Source organism: Fusarium vanettenii, assembly GCF_000151355.1.
Source record: "Fusarium vanettenii 77-13-4 unplaced genomic scaffold NECHAsca_35_unmapped, whole genome shotgun sequence".
Taxonomy (NCBI): domain Eukaryota; kingdom Fungi; phylum Ascomycota; class Sordariomycetes; order Hypocreales; family Nectriaceae; genus Fusarium; species Fusarium vanettenii.
The window spans coordinates 25,091-45,714 of NW_003315851.1; the positions used below are offsets into that span (position 1 = coordinate 25,091).

The 20,624-nt window shown below is 49.9% G+C and overlaps 9 protein-coding genes across 9 annotated transcripts; 5 read left to right on the forward strand and 4 right to left on the reverse strand.

Moving 5' to 3' along the window:
• Positions 1 to 260: 260 nt before the first annotated feature.
• Positions 261 to 1,136, forward strand: NECHADRAFT_55706 (uncharacterized protein; the record flags this gene model as incomplete). The annotated part of the gene is made up of 2 exons (XM_003042423.1): positions 261 to 905; positions 957 to 1,136. Coding segments are annotated over 2 exons (825 nt in total), but the record flags the coding sequence as incomplete, so codon positions are not given.
• A 634-nt stretch (positions 1,137 to 1,770) lies between these two features.
• NECHADRAFT_98245 (uncharacterized protein) lies at positions 1,771 to 2,565 on the forward strand (the record flags this gene model as incomplete). The annotated part of the gene is made up of 3 exons (XM_003042424.1): positions 1,771 to 2,040; positions 2,083 to 2,124; positions 2,161 to 2,565. 3 exons carry the CDS (start codon positions 1,771 to 1,773, stop codon positions 2,563 to 2,565), a joined length of 717 nt encoding a protein of 238 aa, XP_003042470.1.
• Positions 2,566 to 2,926: 361 nt separating this feature from the next.
• On the reverse strand, positions 2,927 to 4,883 carry NECHADRAFT_88936 (uncharacterized protein; the record flags this gene model as incomplete). Its single annotated transcript, XM_003042444.1, has 8 exons — positions 2,927 to 2,971; positions 3,025 to 3,395; positions 3,450 to 3,642; positions 3,799 to 4,046; positions 4,132 to 4,170; positions 4,247 to 4,294; positions 4,548 to 4,584; positions 4,635 to 4,883. The coding sequence occupies 8 exons, from the start codon at positions 4,881 to 4,883 to the stop codon at positions 2,927 to 2,929; spliced, it is 1,230 nt and encodes a 409-aa protein (XP_003042490.1).
• A 540-nt stretch (positions 4,884 to 5,423) lies between these two features.
• On the forward strand, positions 5,424 to 6,701 carry NECHADRAFT_98246 (uncharacterized protein; the record flags this gene model as incomplete). Its single annotated transcript, XM_003042425.1, has 1 exon — positions 5,424 to 6,701. One exon carries the CDS (start codon positions 5,424 to 5,426, stop codon positions 6,699 to 6,701), a length of 1,278 nt encoding a protein of 425 aa, XP_003042471.1.
• Positions 6,702 to 7,878: 1,177 nt separating this feature from the next.
• On the reverse strand, positions 7,879 to 9,242 carry NECHADRAFT_55724 (uncharacterized protein; the record flags this gene model as incomplete). Its single annotated transcript, XM_003042445.1, has 2 exons — positions 7,879 to 8,074; positions 8,122 to 9,242. The coding sequence occupies 2 exons, from the start codon at positions 9,240 to 9,242 to the stop codon at positions 7,879 to 7,881; spliced, it is 1,317 nt and encodes a 438-aa protein (XP_003042491.1).
• Positions 9,243 to 9,795: 553 nt separating this feature from the next.
• On the forward strand, positions 9,796 to 11,165 carry NECHADRAFT_88939 (uncharacterized protein; the record flags this gene model as incomplete). Its single annotated transcript, XM_003042426.1, has 3 exons — positions 9,796 to 9,844; positions 9,919 to 10,523; positions 10,578 to 11,165. The coding sequence occupies 3 exons, from the start codon at positions 9,796 to 9,798 to the stop codon at positions 11,163 to 11,165; spliced, it is 1,242 nt and encodes a 413-aa protein (XP_003042472.1).
• A 1,491-nt stretch (positions 11,166 to 12,656) lies between these two features.
• NECHADRAFT_88940 (uncharacterized protein) lies at positions 12,657 to 14,372 on the forward strand (the record flags this gene model as incomplete). The annotated part of the gene is made up of 6 exons (XM_003042427.1): positions 12,657 to 12,789; positions 12,837 to 13,013; positions 13,069 to 13,289; positions 13,481 to 13,619; positions 14,004 to 14,148; positions 14,201 to 14,372. 6 exons carry the CDS (start codon positions 12,657 to 12,659, stop codon positions 14,370 to 14,372), a joined length of 987 nt encoding a protein of 328 aa, XP_003042473.1.
• Positions 14,373 to 16,904: 2,532 nt separating this feature from the next.
• On the reverse strand, positions 16,905 to 17,265 carry NECHADRAFT_88941 (uncharacterized protein; the record flags this gene model as incomplete). Its single annotated transcript, XM_003042446.1, has 2 exons — positions 16,905 to 16,978; positions 17,028 to 17,265. 2 exons carry the CDS (start codon positions 17,263 to 17,265, stop codon positions 16,905 to 16,907), a joined length of 312 nt encoding a protein of 103 aa, XP_003042492.1.
• Positions 17,266 to 19,614: 2,349 nt separating this feature from the next.
• NECHADRAFT_55729 (uncharacterized protein) lies at positions 19,615 to 19,887 on the reverse strand (the record flags this gene model as incomplete). Its single annotated transcript, XM_003042447.1, has 1 exon — positions 19,615 to 19,887. A coding segment is annotated over one exon (273 nt), but the record flags the coding sequence as incomplete, so codon positions are not given.
• Positions 19,888 to 20,624: the final 737 nt, after the last annotated feature.

Genomic DNA, 20,624 nt, shown 5'->3' on the forward strand with positions numbered 1-20,624 from the left:
ACAACCGCAATACTATTGCAATATCCCGAGTAAAACCTACCGGGCAAAGTCCCGGTTTCTCGGCTTCCAGTCTAGGGTTATGGGTTTCTCCCCGCACTCCCCACACTCCCTAACCCGCACCTCGGATCCGGGGCCCCGGCTGTACCGAGTAAGCATATAATGGTAGCAACTGGGGATATGCCACCGTCAAATCGCCACGGTATCAGACATCCTACTTAAAACGATATCCAATTTTTACAATATCTCAATCATCTACTGACAGTCGCATCCTCCTCGATCGGCTCTACTATTGCCGCTACGGACATCCAGACCTGGAAAAGGCAAAGGAGTTCTTCACAGACTTCGGCCTGATCCCGGTCCAGGAGAAAGATGACAAGGTCTACTTCCGCGGCTTCGGCATAGACCAGTTCTGCTACGTGGCGGAGAAGACAAGCGACGGCAAGCGAAAGTTCAGGGGCGGCGCTTGGATCGTGCAGTCCATGGCCGAGCTGGAGAAGGCAGCCAAGTTGCCGGGCTCAACGCCGATCCATGACTTTGACGCGCCGGGCGGGGGAAAAGTAGTCATTATCAAAGACCTGCTGGGGGAGGGGGTGACTCTGATCTACGGCCAGGAAGATCGAGTTCCGGAGCCCAGGGAGGTTCCTAAGCCGGTCATGTGGAACACCTGGGAGGACAAGAAGCGGCTGGGCGATTTCCAGCGCCCGGACAGAGATTTGCCGTCTAAGGTGCATAAGCTGGGTCACTACGGATTTGAGGTCAATGTGGACAAGATCCACGAGGTCTTTGACTGGTACAGCAAGACGTTCAATATGAAGAAGACGGATACCTTATTCCAGCCGCAGAGCAAAAAGACGGTCATGATCTTCATTCATCTGGACAAGGGCAAGGAATACGTCGACCACCATGTAAGTTACGCTAGGCTGCTTCTAGTATATAATTTACTAATAATCGGGCAGAATATCTTCATCGCCGGGTCACCCGAACTCAAAGAGGGCATCAAAGCGCACCACACCAGCTTCGAAGTCGACGACGTGGACAGCCAGGTCGTCGGCCATCATTACCTACGCCGCAAGGGCTACATCAACGTCTTCGGTGTGGGAAGACACGTGCTCGGCAGCCAGATCTTTGACTACTAGTAAGTAAATGAAATGACCTCTGAGAATGAGCTCCTATTCTAATGGTGATGGAGGTTTAACTCGTCCGGATTCATCGTCGAGCACTATGTTAACGGCGATCTTGTCAACGAAGACTCGCCGCATGCGGATGAACCTGCCGTCGCTGCCACGGTGTCAAGCTGGGGTCCGGAAATTCCGCGAGCCTTCTTTACCAAGAAGTTTAAGGATTTACCTGGCATTACAGATATTCCGGTTATTCCTATCGAGGCTTGAGATGTACGGAAGAAAGAGCTTAGGAGGGGAGTGTGACTAAATATTTTCTTTGCAAAGCAATACTAAGGAGCATGTGAAAAATTGACTCCATCAAATTTCTGAACTGAAAAGACACCCATTATGAGCGTCATTTCTCCCATTCCAAACCCTCATGAGTGGGCTCGGTAGCATCGGCCTGTATTTCCCGAGCTCGGATCTGCCAATGGGCTTTGAATCGATACGTTGCCGGCGCTAGATGGGATGGAGTCGCTCAAAGATGATAATACTCCGGTCGAGCTAAATTAAAAAGCCGTCACAGGTTATTGAAGCGCTATCCGTCCACGGTATTACACTCCAACCCTCAATCACGGTCATATCTTCCTCAACACAACACCCAAAGACCATGGCTGGCAGAACAGCCGTCATCTCGGGCTCCTCCAAAGGCATCGGCGCCGGCATCGCCCTAGAACTGTCAAATCGCGGTGCAAACATTGTTCTCAATTACCCCTACCCGTCCTTGGAAGCCGAGTGCCAGACCGTGGGGAAAACCCTGAAAACATACTGGATCGCCGTGTGCGCAGACCTAGCATCCGTCGACGGTCCATCAGAGCTCGTCCGACAGGCCGTAGCCAGGTTCGGCCATATCGACATCCTCGTCAGCAACGCCGGCTACGTTCCCATAGCGCCTCTCTGGGACGCCAGCCTGAGCATATAGGACCAGGCGATGAACTTAAATGCCCGTGGCGCTTTTGCACTGGTGAAGGCGTCGCTGCCGCACCTAACGACGTACAAGCCAGCTGATCCCCCGAGCATATCTGGTGCTATTGGCGGGTCGCGCATCATCATAGTCGGCTCGGCTGCTTCGCGAGTGCCCAAGGCAAACCAGGGCGTTTATGCGGCCACGAAGGGCGCTCTCGATTCCATCTTGCGGGTTTGGGCCAAGGAGCTGCCGCCAAAGTACGGCTGTACGGTCAACCTAGTGGCTCCGGGGCCGGTGTTGACCGAGACCTTTCTTGACCACTTTACTCCTAAAGAGTGGGAAAAGATCAAAGCAATGCTGATTGCCGAGACACCAGTCGAGGGTGGAGCTGCGTCTATGGAGGATATTGCTTGGGCGGTCGCCTTTCTTGCGGAAGAGCGGTCTCGTTTTATCAACGGCGAGTTTATGCTATTGTCTGGAGGAGTCTCGATGAAGTAGTTGCAGAATACACAAGATACTTTTTGAAAACTTTGTTAACAATGGTTGGAACTAAGTGCTTTATAGAATGAACAACCGGGCGGGTTATCCAAACTGGCAAAAATATATCATGGTAGTGATTAAGCAACATAATATCATCCTAACTGTTACATAATAAACAACGGGAAAGGTCATCTCACCTCATCTTTTACGGAAAACCTAGATCATTTAAGCATATTATATATTTAATCACATGGTTCTATGACTCCCTCCGTCGTTGTTTAACATAGTTACCAACCTCGCGCCTATCCAATCTCCCTCGTATCTCACTCACCCCAAGTTTAAACAAGGGTAACCCACCCTTGCCCTCTGATACTAGACATCATCGACTCTTCATTGCCAATTCCCAATCGGGATCTGGGATAATCTGACCAAGTTAGTATACCAACCAGCTCATGGTCAAGGATGGAAGCAGCATACCAAGCCCTCAAACTCAATATTCTTCGGCCTCTCCTTCACATTCTCCGGCAGCCGAATGTCATAGCGCATGAGAAACTCGACCACGAGCAGCTTCATGGCCACCTCGGCAATGTACCGACCGGGGCAGGCATGTTTGCCGTACCCCCACGTCAAGTCCTTCTTGCCGACAGTGACCATCTGGTTTGTGTTCCGGGCCGCCTCATTAGCAGTTCGGATCCTGTAGTATCGGAAGCCATCAAAGGTCTGGGGGTCCTCGAAAAACTCCCGGTCCATGTTGATCGCTCCCGTTGGAAGGACAATGCGGGCGCCTTTAGGGATGCGAAGGCCGTTGGACAAGGTCATGTCCGAGAGAGCTTTTCGCTGAAAGCTGGCTGCAGGGTTTTAGTTGCCGCTTCTTTCTGTGCGGTGATGCTTAGGTAACTCACTCAGGTCGGGAGGGTTCAACCGTTGAGTCTCCTTGATGAAGCTATCCAGCTTCCACAACTCAGTCAGTACCCGCTTATCCACCACACCATTATTCTTCTCAACCACTGTTTTTATCTCTTCAATGAGCTCTAGTGCATACTCGGGATGCGTGGCAAGATCCATGAGACACTGAGTCACCGTCGCAGCCATGGACTAAATGGCAGCCACGCACAGGTTAATCTGGGCAATGGTATGCGCCTCGACATCATCAGGGCCTAGACCGCTCTCATAGAGATAATCTAGAAGCGACTAAGGGTCGCTCAGAGGCTTGCCCCCATTTGCCTTTTTGTTTTCTAGCGTCTGAGCCACCAGGGCCTTGCCTTCTTCGAAGCGCTGCATCATATACCCTCTACCCTTGACGAATCGGTAAACGAGGGGACGGAGCATGGCGGGCCACTTCTTCAGGTTCTCGGTCCATACGACGGCCGAGTATACATGTTCACTGGCGATGTCTAGCCAGTGGTCGTTGTCGGCCGAGGCGGCGCTGTGGAAGATTCGGGCCGAGATGCGGGAGACGAGGCGCATAACGTGCGGCCAGGGCTTTATGACAGTAGGCTCTGCACGTGGGATGGTTAGTGGTGGTTCAAGTGGCCAAGACAGGGGGATTAGTAAAGCGATGGATATTTCGGACGGCACACTTACTATCAAAACTCTCCAGTGGCCAGTGTCTGCGGATCAACTCTTAAATGACAGGGACATATTGCGCTAGAAGTATTAGAACAAACACTTAATGTGAAGGATATAGGCCTACACTTACGAAGCGTTGGATTTAGCTTTCTGTTCACAATATTGATCTGCTTTTCGTCTAGATTACCCACTTTGGTATACTTTTTCATACTAAACTGTTATTGAGAGGAAAACTATTAGTAATGCTTTAGAGCTTATAACTGCATGGGATATATACCTCTTCTTCCAAGAATGCTGAGAAACTCAACGACTTTTAACTACCAAGGCCATAGAGTAGGTCGAGAGGGATAATAATATTAGTTCCTAGACGGGAATGAGTCAATGACCTTGAACCTTTTTAGAACTTAGAAAAGGGTCCTAAGTATCCTCACCTTCTGTGGTTGTGATTCCAAAGACTTGATCTTGAAACTGGAAGATGTCAAGTCAGCACCCAACAGCTCGGAGAAACAGCACCATACCTTGTTGTAGCTATCAATGAGCAGTCTCCGAGTATCCTTGATGAAAATTTCAATTCGCTTCTTCTTATTTGGCACCTCTTCCTGCATAGCAATGGGCAGCTTCGGCATCCTGGCGTCAACCGCAAAGGACCAGACAAACAAGGCTCCGAAGAGCACAGCGCTGACCATTCCCCATCCCGCTACCGCAAGAGCATTCTGCTCAAGCTTGGATGCTAGGATGGGATAGTAAATTTCGAATTTGGCCGACATGGTGGTTCAGCAAGAGTGTGTATGGTGATGGCGGACTAGGGTGAGAGAACAGGCGAGACGATGAATAAAGAACAACTCCGCCAGCTAGACGATATCTCTTGCACGCAAACTAGACTTTGGCTGCAGCCATATCGCACTGAGTCCGCGTTCGGAGCCACACCCGGGTATATGTGCATAAGCGACGGTCCTCACGGAGTCCTCGGCCGACCAGCTGAGACCCCGATGGTCCTCTGATATGCCGTCGGGTCAGGGCTCGGAACTTTACTTGGGCCGAAAAAAAGACTTGCCGTCATCTGACGGGGTCGAGATCTCAAATTCCTCTTAGCAAAATGACAGTCCGTGATGGGATCTGTTGGCTCACCTCGGTCAACTGGCATAACCCGGGAACCCGTACTAGAAAAAGTGACACTCATACGTATGTCTCAGAAATAGCTTCAAGAAATATAGCATCTATATCTTCACCTCATGGGATCCAATATACCAACATATCTATCTTACCTCGCAACCCGTCTATCAACATTCCCCCCCAAGCCCTCAAGCATGACTGCACCAGACTTCAACCTCGCCATCGTCGGCGGCGGCATCGGCGGTCTCTGCCTCGCCGTATCCATCACAAAGTACACCTCCATTCCTGTAACGGTGTACGAGAACGCGCCAAAGTTTGGCGAGATTGGCGCAGGAGTCGCGTTTGGACCCAACGTCATCAAGGCCATGAATAAGATCTCAGAGCCTCTCGCGGCTGCCGTGGGCGCTCGTGCGAATGGAAACACGTTCCCAGAGAAGAAGGGCACGTGGTTTGATTTTCGAGTTGGCATCGACGGTGTCGACGAGGCTGCCAGGGCAAGAGGTGTTGTCGCCGGGGCGTTTCTTGGCGGCGTCAACCACCCTGAGCCTGGGAGCTGGATGGTGAATCGCACCTATCTCATTGACGAGCTGGCCAAGCATCTTCCATCAGACATTGCTCGCTTTGGCAAGAATCTTATCGACATCCAGGATCTTGGCGCCGAAGGTGTAGTATTGTCATTCGAGGATGGATCAACGGCACGCCACAGTGCAGTCATTGGCTGCGACGGCATCAAGAGCCGCACACGACGTGTCATGCTAGGCAAAGGCAACCCCGCCGCCAATCCCGTATACACTGGCAAATACTGCTATCGTGGTTTGGTCCCCATGGACAAGGCGGTCGAGCTGCTCGGCGAGGAAAAGGCCGTGAACTGTCAGGCCTACCTCGGCTACCACGGCCACATGCTCACATTCCCTGTGGCCGGAGGCCGGATAATGAACGTGGTGGCATTCCAGTCAGCCAAGGACTGGCCACACGAGAAGATAGTCATCCCAGCCACGAAGGAGCAGATGGTCGACAGCTTCAAGGACTGGGACTCCGACGTGCGTCACATCGTCCAGCTGATGGGCCAGTCCGACATCTGGGCCCTCTTCGACCACCCGCCGACAGACGCCTTCCACAAGGGAAATCTATGTCTGCTGGGAGATTCGGCGCACGGCTCAACGCCGTTCCAGGGAGCTGGCGCCGGTATGGCCGTGGAGGATGCATACGTGCTTGGGCGACTTCTGCAGCATGCTAACAAGACAACTGATCTGCCTTTTGTCTTTGAAGCATTTAGCAGGGCTCGGGTCGAGCGCACGAATAAGCTTGTCAAGACCAGCAGGGAGGCGGGACATGTTTGGCACTTTGAGACGGAGGGGGATGATATTGATAAGATTCGAGAGAACTTAAAGGATAGGATGAGGTGGATTTGGGAGAATAACATTGAAAAGGACATCGAGGAGGCTAAGGCATGGTTGAAGGGCAGGAAGTAAAACGGATCTGGAACTCTGGAAATAAATATAGAAGAAAACCGACTTATTATCACATCAAGCTCATTTAGAATATAAGAAGTATTCAAACAAGGTATTCATGCTTTCAAAAGGCTAGTCATGGCAAGCCGAATTTCAGGTACTAGCTAGGGCTTTTCGGTCAAGTTTGATATCCAGAGCATGCTTATTGGCAATGCTGACCAAGCCTAATGAGAAGCCTTTACTATTGTGTTCAAACATGATGTGTGCGCCAACCATTTGGCAATTCGCCGAGATATTACATTCAAGCTCTAACTAACATTTTCCTTCCCATACTCCTCCACCACCTAAACCTTTCTATCTTCACGACCGAAACCTTTTTCCTTCCCTTAAGTCACTCCTATGACTTAATGACTTAAAAACCTTAATCCCCCCCCCCCCGACTTCCCCGCTTTACCCACGCAGGTCTTCCTCTCGCCGGGCCTCTCTTAGCTACTAGATCACATCTAGCAGGCTATCGATCTAGGCTATATTTCTCTTTATGACCTCGATAAATAGGTACTTATCGGGCTCTTTATCCCTAAGACTTTTAAGTAGTAGTAGCTCTTAGTATCATATAAAGCGCCTAAGGTTCTATAGTGCCCCTAGGCGCTCTAAGGTTATAAGGAATATCTCTCCGCCTAGGATTATAAGCTCGAGATAAATATCTAGCTTAATAATTTAGTCTATAGTAGCCCTTATTATATTAATATCCCGAAATAATAATAATCATATATTACGAAGGAAATTATATATCTCACGGAGGGGGCTAAAAGGTAGAAGATATTAGTTCTTATATTAGGTAGCGGCGATATAGTTATATAACCTAATAACTTTGATTACTTAATTAATTATAGTTCTTAGTATTAGGTTTAAAGCTATAATATTAAGAGATTATAGCTTAAGAAGATAAAGAGGTAGATAATTCTCTTATTTCTTATATAGAGGTTAGAGTAATTAAAATACCTATAAGAGGTTAGACTTTTATAATAATATAGCTAGGTATAACTCTTCTACTGCTATAGAAGTTTAATTAGGCTATTATATTAATATCGGGTTATAATATTATATTATATTTAAGATCTGTTCTTTATTATAGTTATAGCCTGGCCCTTGATGGGTTAACTGAGCCTGAAGATCGAGAAGCCTTTACTCTAGATGATTATTTCCCACCTGGTACCGCCGGGCTCACGCTCATGCTCTGCTCAATATCATACATGATATCCTTAATGTGCTCAATACCAACAGAGACCCTCACCATCTCGGGTGCAACACCGAGGTCGATCTTCTCCTGCGGCAACATTACCTTGTGCGTAGTAGACCAGGGATACATAGCTATTGTCTTGGCATCTCCATATCTAAAGTTGTCAGCTGAAAGGTCAGACTCAGTTCAGGAGTGTCTTACCCAGGGTTGTTCGAGATCATCTTGAAGTTATCAACCAACTGCTCGCCCGCATCAGCCCCGCCCTTGATGCCAAACATGAGCACCGCTCCAGCGCCCCGAGGCAGATACTTAAGCGCGAGCTCGTAATGCGGGTGGCTTGGAAGGCCCGGGTACGAAACCCACTCGACGTTCTCATGCTTCTGCAGCCACGTGGCAAGGGCAATGGTATTCTGAGCGTGCCTCTCGCACCGCAAGCTTAGCGTTTCAATGCCGAGGATGAACTGCTGGCTGTTGAACGGAGACAGACACGAGCCAACGTCGCGTAGTATCTGGCCTCGGATGCGCATGATGAAGGCTTCCCGTCCAAACTTTTCACTGAAGTTAAGGCCGTGGAAGCCGGGGCAGGGCTTGTTGAACTGTGGGAATCGCGTCGAGTCCTTCCAGTTGAAGTTGCCCGAGTCGACGATGATGCCACCTGTGGCGCTGCCGTGGCCGCCGATCCACTTGCTCATGCTCTCGACGACGATGTCGGCGCCGTGCTTGATGGGTTGGCAGAAGTACGCGCAGCCCACCGTGTTCTCGACCACGAGCGGAACGCCAGCTTTGTGCGCAACCTTGGCGATGGCTTCAATGTCGGGCACGTTGAAGTTGGGATGCCCGACAGTCTCGATGTAAACAGCCTTGGTGCGCTCATCGATGGCCTTCCGCACCGCCTCGGCAGACTCCTCCACCACGCGGCACTCGACGCCAAACTCGGGCAGCAGGAAGGAGAACTGGTTGTACGCCCCGTGGTAATAGTGCTTGCTGGCGACGATGTTCTCGCCGTGCCCGGCCATGGCGACCATGGTCATGAAGACAGCAGCCTGGCCGGAAGCCACTGCCACGGCCGCCACGCCGCCTTCAAGCGCTGCGATGCGGCGCTCGACGACCGCTGTGGTCGGGTTGCCCGTGCGGGTGGCAATCTCGCCCTCCTCCTCGAGGTTGAAGAGGCGGGCGGCGTGGGCCGAGCTGCGGAAGTTGAAGACATAGGTCTGGTAGATTGGCACACCGCGGGCCAGGGTCGCCGAGTCAGGCGTCTGGCCTCCGTGGACCTGCAGGGTCTCAAACTCAGGGACGTGCTCTGGCTCTGCGGTTGTTGTCATGGTGATTGCTAGGTTGACTTGAGGTTGAGTGTTGTAGAGTTGTGACAACGAGGTAATACAACTATTGTGATTGGTGGTGGAAAACCGCCAGCGAGGGAGGAGTAGTGAACCGAGAGTGGCAATACTGAGGGATTCCTGGAACGAACATGGTCATTTTCCTGTGCTTTTCACGCTAAAGATAGGCCAATGGATTCCTTAAGCTCGGTTCCGACAAGCCTTGCCAATGCAATGTTGCGTAGCGCGGATCCTCGGGCGTGTCGGGATTTTCGGACGGGACTCCGAGGCGAGGCTAGTCGAGATAACTTCATTCGGGATTATCTAGGCTCGGTATGGGTCAGTATTAGCTCGATCCACACGATAGATAATACTTTTATATCCGTATATAGAGACGTGGGATGTGTTGGAGTATCTCTCGAATCACATCACAGTAGCATTATCATCATCCTAAACATCTAGAACTACGTGAAAGATAACGGTCAAGAAGCTCAAGGTCATTGTCGTCGGTGCCGGCTTCGGCGGCTTGGGGGCAGCTATTGAATGCGCTGACCGTGGCATGGATGTGACTGTCATTGAAAAGTACCCCGACTCAAACAGCCAGGGTGGTAAGTCATAATCTCCCAAGTGTCCATCATCTCTGTCTTCGGGAACAAGCTAACTCATCCCTATGTCTTTATAGACATTCTTGACTTTTTCCCCAACGCTGGCCGTATCATCCATCGATGGGACAATGGCAAGGTCGGCCAGCAGATTCACGAAACCGGGTGCAACCGCATCCGGACGATGGAGCTCTGCAAGTACGATGGAAAGTTCCTCATCGACGTACCCTGGGCGAGAGACGGCAAAGAACACAACATTACGTACGCCGGCCACCGAGGTCAAATCCATTCCATTTTCCTTGCCCATGCAAAGAAACTGGTCAAGGACATCAGGATCGGAATAGCTGTTACCGAGTACCTCGAAGAAGATGGCAGAGCGGGTGTCTTGCTCTCCTCCGGCGAAACTCTCTGGGGTGACTGTGTCATTGCCGCAGATGGGCCGCGGTCCATCGCCCGCGAGAAGGTCCTCGGCCTAGAGAATGATAGCAAGGACGGGAAGAACAGCGGCTGGGCAGTATTCAGAAGCTTTTTCAAGACCGACGAGAAAATGCTGAATCATCCCGGGCTAAAGGATATGTATCATACCGACAGGGACACTGTCAGGTTTTGGATGTACGACAACTTGAGCCTCATGGCTTTTGTCTGGAACCAGGGCAAGGACATTGCCTGGGTTTTGATTCATCCGGTAAGCTAGGAAGCCTTGACACAACGAACGCGTGTCTAATACTCGACATGATAGGACGACAAAGAATCCAGCGAGTCTTGGTCAAACATCGCGGAGCGAGAGCACCTGGCCAAGTGGATAAAGTACTTCACCGCCGAGGACGCCCAGGCACTGTACGAAGTAACCCCCGTGGGCAAGACCATCGACTTCAAGCTCGTCTACCGCCCCACGATAGACAGCTGGGTGAGCAAGGGTGGCCGCACCATCCTAATCGGCGACGCAGCCCACGCGAACCTGCCAACCGCCGGCCAGGGCGCGTCCCAGGCGTTGGAGGACGCCGTCACAGTGGCCCAGTGCCTGGCCATGTCCGAGGGAGGCGTCAAGCTCGCTCTAGAGGCGGCGCAGCGGATCCGCTACCACCGGTCCAACGCCGTGCACAAGAGCGGGCAGACGAACAGGGATGCGTTCTACAAGATTCCCTGGGACGACATCGAGGCGGCGCCTGAGGAGTGGGCGAAGAAGAGGTTTCCGAAGCTGAAGCCGTGGGACCCGCTGCAGTTTGCCACTGAGCAGTTTCCCAAGGTGGCTGAGGATATCAAGAAGGGGGTCGTGGGTCATCTGGACGATGTGGCTGTTGCTCCGCCTGAGGGCGGATATTGGTAAAGGGAGCTTTGCTAGATGGTCCCATGGATGCTTGTTTGTCCTTGCCAAGTTTATTGTTTACATGTTTGCAACAGATAGATATTTGAACGATAGAAATATTTGTGTCAGATCAGTCTTGCAGTATATCATTGTAACACTTGGATGTACCCTGTGCCCAGGTCCATCCTGGCTACTGAAATCCTTACTTCACGGTCCCCTTGCTAGCTTTGTCGTTGATTCTGGCTGATATAATGGTCCAAGTCCTAAACGCACTTAGTGGCAAAGGTAGGCGTTGCATTCTACGTGGTATCCGTCCAGATAGGCAAGACACGGTAGTTTGAAAATACGAGCATGATTTAGTGGTGCACGTAACTATGCAACATGATGTGTCAAAGGGGCTTGTCGGCTCGAGAAAAATAAACACAGGTGCTCGCTTCGACGACTAGTGGCCAACTCGGCTGCATGGGGGGATAGCTTAGAATTGCCCGACGTGTGACTGGTCGACTGCCAATATCGTCCGTCTATCTGACCTGACCGTGGCCTTCTTCCTTGACATGGCTCAAAAGTCCGGCAAATGATACGTTATTGCGATCGGGTTAGCAATGAATTTTCCGACATCAACATAGCCGTACCTCGTAGTTGTTTACCGACACAGCACACAAGCTATCAGTGCCCCTGTTTCTGTTGTTGACAAGGAAATGCTAGCCACTAATAATTGGTAGTTGTTTAAGAGCGGGAAGCGGGGTTATTGAGCGCTACGCGCTGACGGTGATGCTCGGCCGAAGTTTTGCTGGTCTCGGGATACTCGGGAAAATACACCGGCGGGCTGGGATAGACTGGTCATTTTCTTGAGGCTGGGCCTGGGTTTTATCTCTGGCTGAAGGGGGCCGACGCCGACAGAGTTTAGCAGAGGAGGGGTCGCTATGTAGTAGACCAAGGTAAAAATACGTTATCTCACAGGTAGAGGCAAGGAGAGATAGAGCAAGAGGAGGCCGTTTTGGATGAGCCTAGAGAACATGATCAGTAGTAGCATTTGAAAGTAATAAATCACCAAAAATAAACAAAATACGCAATAAATCAGCACGAGTAATCAACAGTTGGAGGATATTCTAATATGCCCAGGTACAAGCTGGATACCATGTGAGGCGGTAATCAAGCCATGATAGCTTCATCGGGCTAGCTCGACCCCAGGTTTCTCTGCATGAACCAAGACTAGCTGGTCCTGGTTTGCTTAGGCCCACAATTGAAACGGGGATTCAGATCGACTCCCGGGTTTCAATTCTTTCCTTACTTGGACAGTCTCGGGGGAGGGGGCTCGAGACACATCCATCCCTGTGCTATGTGTGTGTTGTTATCGACGCCGCCTCAAGCCTAGAGATACGGGTTATGCGGCGTATCTACAAATACACGTCGGCCCTTCCAAGTTATGGCATTAAAGCTCCAAACACGTTATCGGATCACATCGACATCAATCAGAACCTAAAACCATCTTGCTTCAATACTCTTCTCACCATGGCTTTATTATCTCTGGGGCCAGTCGTTTCTCATGTGCTCATCCTAGTGGTGGCCATGTGCAACATCTGTATCCTGTCCTACGACGCCGGCATGATCAACAACCTCAATGCGGTTCAGCCGTACTTTGAACGTTGGTCAACCACACTAAGCCAAGGCCCTCCGCTAACAGCTCGGCAGACTTCAACCTCGACAGTGATCTCATCGGTCTCAACGTCGCCATCGTCAGCGCCGGATATATCTTTGGCTCTCCGGTAGTTGGCCCCATTGTGGATCGTTGGGGACGAAAGACTAGCCTTGCAATGGGCTCAGTCTGCATCATCCTCGGAGTGGTGCTGCAAGCGTCAGCGGGCAAGAGTAAGTGATGACTACCAACCTATCATCCAGACTTAGGCTCACACATGGTTTTCAGTCGCCCAGCTCATCGTCAGTCGCTTCATCATTGGCTTCGCCACCATTATAAACGGCTCCATCGCCCCCATGTGGGTTATGGAGCTGGCCTCACCAAAGTACAGGTCCATGCTCTCGAGCTCAGTCCTCGTCTCGGTGCCGTTCACCTCGTTTCTGGTCACTTGCATCATTCTGGGGATATATGATAAGCAGTCAAACTGGGCGTGGAGGGGGATCATGCTGGTGAGTGCCCCAGGAAACGGTTCTTGCAATTTCTGACACACGTCAAGGGAGAGGCAGTGCCCTCTATTATCTCACTCTGTCTCTTGCCGTTTGTCGATGAGAGCCCGAGATAGCTCTTCTACAAGGGGCGCGGCGAAGAAGTAAGATATTTTGCTTCACTCTTAGTCCAACCTCGACTGACATTGGCCTAGGCTACTAATATCCTCGCTCGCTTGCACGCAGACGGTGATATCGAGCATCCAATTATCGTCGCTGAAAGCCAGGAGATTCTTGGCGCCCTAGAGCATGAGAAGGAGAACGACGGAGGCTGGAAGGACCTTGTATCCCCTGGTATGATTGACTTTTCCCGTTGCAGCTAGACGACATCTAATAAAGAATGCAGCCCCCAATCTAAAGCGATTCGGCATTGCTGTCCTTATGAACATCTTCTACCAGATCCTGGGAGGAAACATGATTCTATAAGTTCATGGTTCTGTAATGATTGACCTTTGTCCCTGACGCTTTCATCACAGCTACTTCTCATCCTTCCTCATTGGCAAGCTTAGAATCGAAAGCAGGAGAATTATAATCCTTATCAATATTAGCCTGCTACTCTGGAAGGCCTTTTGCAGTGTTGGAGGCGTCTTCCTCATCGACAGAATTGGCGCTCGCAAACCTCTTAGTAAGTCTGACTGCTCCACCCATCATCTTGGTTGAAATTGACACCTCCCTTAGTCGCTGGAACCTCTGCCACTGTGGCTCTATTCGGCCTGCTTTCTGGTCTTTCGTACCTTTCGGATGAACATCCCGACGAAACAGGATATGCTATTGGTGCTGTCGTTGTCGTTGGTCTGTTCCTCCTTACAGTATCTACCAGCTGGTATGTCTTCCCGCTCTTCCTTTCAATCCAGACTCCACTGACAACGAAACAGGATGATTCTTGCCTATACATACCCCCCTGAAGTCCTCCGCTACTCCCAGCGAGCCAAGGGCGTGGTAGTCGCCCAAGCCATCGGCTATGCCTTCAGCTTCCTGAACCTCTACACCGCCCCGCTCGCCCTCGATAAGATCGGCTGGAAGTTTTATGCCATCAACGGCAGCTAGAACTTGGGCATCCTGATTGTCGTGTACGGGTTATTTGTGGAGACCAAGGGCAGGACGCTCGAGGAGATAGACGAGCTCTTTGACGGCATAGTCTATACGCGCGGCGTCATCATCGGGCACCGTGCTGGGCAATCGCTGGAGGAGGAGGAGACTAGGGATGCAGGAAGCATTACTAAGAGACAGCTTACGGCGACCTCGACGAATAAGGAGTGATAGGATAATATAGTATTAAGAAAGGAATACATGGTTCGTTGAGGCAGTATTAAGCATGAAACCATCTATAGAGATTATTTGATATTAAGTCTTCCGTTGAAAGGCATTGCACATGATGGCTTGATTGTGTGTGAAACTGTACTTCTCTTGCTGAGTTGCTAGGTATTAACTCTGCTGGATCATCCCGAGCCCGGTTATGGAGTGCGTGCGATGGACTAGAGGCAGGATAGGCAGCTTAGTTCAGTGCCTATTGGATTGTTTGAGGGCAAGGAGGAAAAAACCGGATAATCCAGAAAGTCAGAAGACCAATCAGGGTGAAAGTTTACCTCTATAACCAGGCTACACCACGTACAGAAATATGGGCAATAGCCCGCCCCTTAGACTCGGCATTTACAATTGCAAAGACTACCTAACTACGTACCCGTCCCAATACCCAAGATAGAATACAGGTCTAAGTCTGTTAGGGAGGGGGTTCAACATAGAGCGGGGGCGATCAAGCCTCCGTCCGAATGCGGAGCCTAGTGTTAACCATCTCGGTGAGGCGTTGCTAAACTCCGCAACGGGTAAGACATACAGTACTTCATGTACGCACGGTCTAGAGGTTAAGAGACATTGCTCGGCATTACCTCTATTGGTCAACTGCAAAATGTGATGAGACAGATTAGAACCCCAAGGGCACTCCAGAAGCGTACGCTATGTGGCAAAGAACAACAGCTAGACGGGATCCCACCCGACGGTTACTTTATTAAGAAAGCCAAGGACAGTTACAAAATAGCCCGTTTCAAATTAGATCTTTGTATATATATAGACAGGGCCAGGCCCCGGCCAGGCTAATCATCCGCCTCCACCGCGTTCCTACCATCCAGCAGCATTTTGATTTATCACCTTTCACCATCCTTCTCATCATATCTTTCCTCGTCACCAAAGGCGACACTATTCACTTTACCGACAGCGTTCTATGGATTCAAAATGGGTCGCTAGACCCAACGAGGCTCACCATCAAGTGGCGTCAAATGGTCAAGGACCGAACTAAAACTTACATCCGTTGCAGGTTCACTGTTAGCTCTAGTAGTAGGTTGCAATCATATGTAATTTCTTCTGTCCTTTTGCTGATAATTATCTAGAGAAAAAGGGAGGCGAGCTCTTCATTCAGGCCAACAAGCTCCAGACCTTAGTTAATAAGCAGGGCCAGGATGGCCCTAAGTACACTATCAAGATCGACGACGATTTCCAGTATAGCCAGAACGAAGAACGTACCGAGCGCTTCCTCGTGTTTCATGATAAAAACAACAGGCCTTATTAGGTACATTCTTTCACTATAATCAGGCAGACAGCGCTAAGATTAGAGTTAGCACCGCTTCGTCGTGCAACTCGTCATGTTACTTGGAAACCAAGCCATTAGGTGGGCTCGCAGCATGGGCTTCGATAGCATCGAGTCGCTCAGGGACAAGGCGGCCAGCATCTTTGGCGACTATCTGAGGGACTTTTAAGTGAGGACACTGGCTCTATGCTATATTTATCCAGGGCACGCCGAACGTATCTATAGGTTAGCTGTCGAGTTTGTTCGCGGCGGTGAGGCTTCTAGTAGTCCGAGTAATTAGACAACATTTATCTCTAAAGATCGACCAAGTCAAGTGACAGAGGACTACAATATTCGCAATATCCGTCTACCTTAGAGCTCATCGCCAGTAAGGCGCCGTATAGTAGTGGGGTCGGTTGTGGCCGCGGCATTACGGTATATTGTCAGCCACCTGGGCTACTTGAACGTGTACTCCTAATTTGTCATCGTTTTGTGTTCTAAAAACTATATGAATAGACATAGTAATAATTTATCTTCTAATGACTTCTTCGCAAGTATATCAATCAACAGGGGACGACTATTCGCAGGTACAACAGTCAAGATACTAGCACAGCTTGTGTGCATATTGCAAGCCCGTAGGTTCCTGAAGAGTTCCAGACGGAAGAGGGCCTTGATGATCACAGAGAATTGCCAAATGGTCCAGAAAAGCACTTTTAGAATGGTATTTTCATAATCCACACACACATACTAAGGCCTTACTTAATAATCAAGAGAAGAAGTGCACGGCCTAGCATCTTCAGCGATTTCACATACACTGAGGCAGAAATGAGGCAACAGTGTGTATTTGATAGTGGACTATCTAAGGAATGTCCTCGACTAAGGCCAAAAGTGCCCTCACCCGAGAAGAATTTGTCGTATCCCAGAGATAACCATATCTAGAGAGGAAGCCTTGCGCCTCACTGTGGACAGGATGGAGCGTGCCTGTGTAGGAACAGCTCTACGCATCAAGTGCAATGCACTTAAGCGAGAGACCAGATAGCCTCGTTGCCGTGGTCATCAACGGCCTTGAGGGTGTTGTCCTTCTTGGCACCTCCTATTCATTTAAGTCAGCTTTGATCCCAAGTGGACAGCATGGTGCGTACCGGTGATCTTGATGGCAGTCAAGGGAGGGAAGACGATGGGCTTGGTAAGGTTGAAAGCCCTGGCCTGGCCGCCAGCCTCGTACTTAACGATAGCAAGGGTGGACTTTCCGGTGATGGGAGCATCGCCGCCCTTGTTGTTCTGGAGGTTGTCGCCCTCAGTGAAGCCGAGGTTGATGGAGCCGACGGTAGGATCAGCGTCGACAGTGACAAAGTTCTGGGTGAAGGTAGCAGAAGCCATTATGCTTGGAGTTGATGAAGAATGTTTGAATGTTTATGTGTGTGTGTGTGGATGGTGAGTTGTCCGAATCTCAAGGCGGGATCATAGGCTATCTTTATAGTCAAACCCAAGGGGGGGTTCCAACTCACCTACGCGCCGAGATGGTACATTGATTACCATGGGCTTGCCTTGAGGTGTCAACAGATGCTCCTCGTGTTAAGTTCTCACAACGATCGTCATTCAACATTTAAAGACTCGGGCAGAGCGGCAGACGATTTGGCTGCTACGCATGATGGCAGGGGCCAATGAAACTGTCGAACTCCTAGACAAGAGACATATTGACTTGATGGCGGAATATCTGTGGCTCCTGGCGAGGTAATGGGGTATCTCGCCTTGATTCGCCCTTTGATACCCCGTTGTGGACGTCTTCAGCCGGGCTGAAACTACCACTCCAACAGATCTCTACCAAACTCAGACATTGTTCACCGCTTAAAGGTCGTCACTTACTAGACGGCGTGGTTTCCTTTCCATTAGCAAACCTTATTGCCGGGCGTTCCATATATAGCGACTACAATACCAACCAATCCGAGCAAATTCTACTCCACGTAATAAGGAAAACAGTATTACAGCTTCTATTGAGCATATAGTGCAAAAAAGATCCAGGCCGTGACTATGGGAGCCAATTTACCACGGTAGATTCAGTCCAGAGCCAAGGGGGAGCGGCGCCATCGCGTGACATTATGGCGGCATATCTGTCGACCTATGCCTTCGTCACATTTCTGCATGTCTTAGTTTTATGATTTATAGGGGAAACTATTTAGAATCTTGGGCAGCGAGGAGCAGCACTGCCTTCACGCGTGTCTTATTAATCTTCTCACCGCGGCGGCAATAGTCGATCGGGTTTGCTACGACAATTGGCAGAGTCTCAACTTGGATCGTACGACGGAGGACAGGATCTGCACCCATCCCCGGATATTCAGCCATTTTTGAACTAGCATCTTTCCTTATTTCAGCCTCAATAAACGTCATCTCGGAGCCATTTGCTGACTAGTCGTGAATCTTGACGATAGACTCCACATAGCTGAGATAGAGTCTGACGGCCAAAGAGCCCAAGCATTCTTCCGTCTTGGCTATGTTTAGGTTAGCATCTTAGCCGCCGCACTCATTATGGAAAACATAAATTAGTTAAGTTCGAAAGCCCAACCTTGTCAGTTTGGCTTATTAGTTGAAGCCTCTTTTCCCACAACCAGAATATTGAGCCGGTGCAGGTTCTTGGGCTACTCGGCAGTGGTAGCAGACGAATCGATAACGTGCCAACCCCTGCATTATAGAGCATAGTCACTTGCCAAGCTATGGCACCATGCCTTAAACTTCACCTTATTGGCCAACTGCATTAACGTTGAGATTCTTGGACTGCTCCGGAGAGACAGAGAATACATGTGAGTGAGACTCTCTGGTCTCGGCCCAAGTTCAGCTAGCCACAGTTTATGGAGGTATGCCACGCGGCCATGTCTCAGGTTTATGGATTACAATCGTCAGTCAGTCTCCTTCGTAATATGAGACATGGAGAAAAGAATCATTTCCTCTCTCCTCAACCTACCTAATAGTCGCAATGACCTAGTAGGGATTGGCGTACTCGGAGCACAAGAACCCGTTCGTTCTGCAGGGATGGCTGTTGTCTCTTCGCTCCGTGCATTTGTTCGTAGGTGCAGCTCGCTAGCAGACCTATAGAAGCGAGGAATGTATCACATACGCCATACGCCAAGCTTATTGCTCGAATAACTAAGTTCCCATATGGTTCACTCCAAAAAGCCACCCCTTTTCCTGAAGACAAGGTGACGCTCATGGACGGGGCGGGCTCGGATGATTCTAGCCGCCCATGCAGAGGCGGCCCGCGTCCCTAGCGCGTATGGAAACTAAAGCAAGAGTGGTGGTCAAAAATATCAATGTCACTTTACCTCTCGAGAGGCCAAAGTTTCTCGCCATCTATGGAAAAGATGCAACTTACAAGGCGGCTCCGTGGAAGAACCCTGGCCGTTATAGTAGCGGCTACGAGAGTAACCTCAGATGGGAGGCATTTGAAGGTAGGTACTCTTATTACGGGGGAAGGCTCAGGCGGTAATACGCCCCCGTATGTGGCGATTCCCTTCCAGGGCATCCAAGATCGAATCGCCAAGCACGGGGGCATTCTATATAATCATACTTCGGGAATTTCCCTTTCAGAGGTAACAATCTGTATTTTATTTACCTATTATATAACCCACTATGCCTTGTGACAAAATCTTCAACATCTCTCATGAAGGCTTCGGGTTGTTCCAAAGCGGCAAAATGCCCCCCCTATCCATACGTTAGTGCAAATCTCTCATGGTATTATATGCCCCAACTTGCCCTTTCGTTCTCATATCGGACAAAGCTTTTCAAGTTGCTTCCCCAAGCCTGAGGCACAAAGAAAGTCTCTCTCGGGAAGTACGAGTAACCAAGCGGTTTTTCCAGGTTTAATGGAAGTTTCGACAACGATCGATAGGGCCACATGTTTCGGGAAATCGTGTTCGTGAACCAGTATAGGCTTATCGAAGCCAGAATCTCGTCCAAGTCTATCGGTTCTCGATCGTCGGCCCAATGAATGAATTTTTCACCAACCCTGAACAGCGAATTAGCCCTAGTCGCTCGATACGATCCCTTGCACTTACCAGGCGAGCAAAGCCAGAGGATTCGAGGATAGTACAAACGAAATAGTCCCCGGACGTGTTTGTTGCTCAATCAAGTAACCATTCCCTGTTTCGAGCCATTCATCGCACCGCGCCACTCCTTCCTCCTCGATGGGGGTAAGCGGCTGGAAGTCCCTAGATGCATCGTGGAAGCCAACATTTAACAGGTTTACTATAGAACACCCAAGTTAGAGTCATGCCCGAAGGTCTTGCCATTAGCCCGGATGGACAATGGGCTGTTACAGCAAATCTTGAGCGAAGCACCCCGGCTCTAGATAGTCCCAACCAAGGCTTCTTTTCTTCTCTTAGCCTCCTACGAGTGGATGCTGAGACAGGTGCTCTAGACACGGTTGGGACGTTTGCCTATGATGGTATATTACCGGAAGGCGTTGTATTCGATTCTTCGAGTCGATTTGTCGCAGCCACAACCTTCGATCAGTACGACAAGACATCGCCTGGGGGCTCAGTTGATTTTTGGCCAATCTCAGGAGACCACGCTGATATTAACCGGATAGAGTTTATCAAAACAAGCTATTCAATTCCTATTACTCAAGGCGCACACTCTATTACTCTAGTATCTTAGATTAAGGTTATAGTATTTTACGACATGGGCTTGAGTTATTAGAAAGTAGGATTAGGCTTAAAGAGATACTCTTATTTTATTTCTCTTCC